This window comes from Cucumis melo, chromosome 4, assembly GCF_025177605.1.
Source record: "Cucumis melo cultivar AY chromosome 4, USDA_Cmelo_AY_1.0, whole genome shotgun sequence".
NCBI classification, from domain to species: Eukaryota; Viridiplantae; Streptophyta; class Magnoliopsida; order Cucurbitales; family Cucurbitaceae; genus Cucumis; species Cucumis melo.
The window spans coordinates 28,877,457-28,880,780 of record NC_066860.1 but is presented as its reverse complement, the minus strand read 5'-3'; the positions used below and the strand labels follow the sequence as shown (position 1 = coordinate 28,880,780).

At 34.8% G+C, this 3,324-nt stretch overlaps 1 protein-coding gene across 1 annotated transcript; it reads right to left on the bottom strand.

The window, feature by feature from the left end:
• Positions 1 to 989: 989 nt before the first annotated feature.
• Positions 990 to 2,554, bottom strand: LOC103487032 (AAA-ATPase ASD, mitochondrial-like). Its single transcript, XM_008445220.3, has one exon. The coding sequence runs from the start codon at positions 2,538 to 2,540 to the stop codon at positions 1,083 to 1,085; it is 1,458 nt and encodes a 485-aa protein (XP_008443442.1). The 5' UTR covers positions 2,541 to 2,554; the 3' UTR covers positions 990 to 1,082.
• Positions 2,555 to 3,324: the final 770 nt, after the last annotated feature.

Sequence of the window (3,324 nt, the reverse complement as noted above, 5' to 3'; positions counted from 1 at the left end):
CTAAATAACTTTTTCTCCTTTTAAAACAGTGATGAATTCAATTAATGGACTTGAACAAAAAGAACTCGAACATATATTTTAAGAGCCAATTTCACAAGAAAAAGAACTATTTTGACTTTTGATATAAAGTAGAAAAAAAACTTGTTGGATAGAATTGAAGTATTCAGATTATATATTTATTCAAAGTAATAAGACTTTGACTCTTGACTTTGATTGGACAATAATTCCTAACAAGGAGGGAACAACCATTGATGTTTGCTAAAGAAATGCTATTTCTTCTCTTTAATGCCTAATGCCTATGGCTTAGCTTGTCATAAATATATACCCTTTTCTTTGTCTCTCTTTTTCTATATTTTGTCAATTTCATCTCAATTAAATAAATACATAAACACATCAATTAATATAAGAAGTCTAATCTTTTCCTCTACAATATTTGAATTAAAATATCATCTTTATTGAAAAAAAGAACATCTTGTGAGTATCAATTAACTTTCGTATATAAGTAAAAATCAATTTCAACTTTTAATTAGCATCTACTTTAAGAACCATTCATGCATAATTCTAAAGTCCATTTTGTAAAATAGATATATGAAGAAGTTTATATATGTTTGATGTATGAATTATTTTCAAAAGACAATAATGATTAATTGTACGAAATCAATTTAGATTGAAGGATATAAATTAATATACTTGCACAGAACTTTGATAAATACAAGGATGGAACAAAAATAAATATTTGTATTAATATTTACATATTATATAAGTAATGAATAAGTATACCACAGTGTAAAAAGGTTTCTTTAGGGTAATTGTTTCAAATCACAAAATACAATATTTTTTTAAACATTTATTTGTTGGTTGATGTTGCTAAACTTGAAGATGTATTTTTTTAGAAGAAACTAATTGCAAAGTACAAGTTTTGACAGGTACTTGTAGTTTATTTCAAACCTTTTCAAGAAAATATTCTATGAAATAAAAAATTGGTTGAAGCAAACTATTTTCTCAAATTTCATTATTTCTTCTTCTATTCTTTTTTTTTAACTCTTCTGCCCTTTTTGCACCCTTTTCTTCTACCTTAGCCCTTAGCCCTTAGCCTTCGCCTTCTCAAGTTCCTCTTCACCACTCGCAATAGCTTCAATCATTCTATTGACACGCTCCTCTTTGACACTCTCAAGAGCTCCAATCAGTCTCTTGAAACACTCCTCCGTTTTTTCACCTTCATATTTCGGCATCAAATTCTCCGCCACATCCGCCGGAGTCATTTCTGTTTCTTCTAGCATCTCTTTAATTTTATCGTATGAATCATCCCATGCAACGTCCAAGTAATTCGTAGCAAGAACTCTGAATGCTTCGAACCCACAATATGACATCTCTATATGTCTGTCCATTCTTCCTCTTCTTATCAAAGCCTCCTCAAGCTCTTCCTTATGATTTGTTGTGAAAACAATCAGCCTCTCTCCACCACACGCCGACCATATTCCGTCGATGACATTCAGCAACCCAGAAAGTGTCACCTTACTCTGTTTTTTATCTTCTACATCCTTTTTAACAGGCTCTTTCATCTTTTCTCCTGTTTCTTCCTCCTCCTCCTCTGTTTTCTTCTTCTTCTTCCGCTGCCCAGTCAGATCAAGAGAGCAATCGATATCCTCAACCACAATAATTGATTTATTCGAAATCTCAATCAACAACTTCTTCAACTCTGTATTATCCTTAACACATGTCAGTTCAAGATCATAAACATCATACTCCATAAAATTGGCCATCGAAGCGATCATTGTGGACTTCCCTGTTCCCGGCGGACCGTACAGAAGATACCCACGTTTCCAAGCCTTCCCCACTTTCTCATAATACTCTTTCCCATTCTTGAACTTAACCAAATCATTGATAATTTCTTGCTTCTTCTTGGAATCCATAGCCAGAGTTCGAAAATTTGCAGGATGCTCAAAAGGGACATGTATCCAATTACTTCTATGCCACCACTCTTTATCAGGGTTGTTCATATAAAGCTTCCGCTGCCGGTTTCTAACCTCCACGGCCTTACCCTGTTCCATGATGTGGTTAATAAAAGAGCCAAGAATGATGTCTCTATTCCGGCGGTGGAAAGTGAGACTGTAGAACCGTTTCTCATCGAAAGTAGGGCGAATAGAAATAGTATGATTTGTGGGTGTAGTCTTGCAGGAAGCCCACCAGATTGTGACGCCATGAAATTTGTCGACAACTTCTTGGTTATCATCCATAGTTAGAAGTAAAGATTTGGCATCTTGAACAGCCTCTGCTCTGAGGCGGTTAGGGCGGATAGAGGTTCGGGAACGGAGGTAGTTTTGGATGGCGATAAAAGCTTCACTCCGGCCGATAAGTTCGCCGGTGTACTCAGGGAAGGTGACTGTGATGTAAGGGTAGAGAGAAGAGAGGAATTTGTCGAAGAATCTTATGATTGAGGAACGAAATTGATATGGGAAATAGTGTTGAAAAATGGCCCAAATGAACATGATGGTGGCCGTAATCGACCCAATTTGTGTCCATAGCTTCATCATTGCCATAGCCGTTGGGGTGAATTTGGATGAGTTTTTATTGAAAGGGATGATCAAAAGGGTTTAGGGTTTATATATACAAAGGATAAGGAAGAAGAAGGGGTTTGCGCATTTCAAATTGCATTTCTAACCGTCAAAGCCGAAGAATCTTAACAGATTGAAAACTAAATCACATTTTGTTTTATCAAATTTAAATGTACCATTTTCTATAAATACATTTTTTTCACCTTTATTTTCTTTTAATTTAATGTATTAATTTTGTATATACCAAATATAAACTGAACTAATATTGCAACAAATCAAAAAATGAAGTAACTCTAGTAGGAAAATTTTTGGTGTAAATTATTATAAGCTTTGTTTCTTACATTGTTCTTTGTCATGGAATTGAAAAATGGATGTCGAGAGCAGAGGCTGTTATTGATTGAGATGATCAGACGTCCGTTAATAATACAGAGTTGAAGAAATTATTGATTGAGATTTCGAATAAATTTATTATTGTGATTGAGGATATTGATTGCTCTCTTGATCTCACCGGGGAAAGGAAGAATAAGAAAACAAAGGAAAAGAAGAAAGACCATGTTAAGAAGGGGGAAGAAGAAGAGGAAAAACAGAGCAAAGTGACAGTTTCTTGGTTGTTGAATGTCATCGTCGGAATATGGACAGTGTGTGGTGGGGAGAAGCTGATTATTTTCACGACGAATCACAAGGAAACAGAAATGAGTCCGGCGGATGTGGCTGAAAATTTGATACCGAAGTATGAAGGTGAAAAAACAGAGGAGTGTTTGAAGCTCTT

Excerpts from the sequence above, each read along its gene's own strand:
- LOC103487032 (XM_008445220.3), bottom strand. The coding sequence starts at position 2,540 with ATGGCAATGATGAAGCTATGGACACAAATTGGGTCGATTACGGCCACC.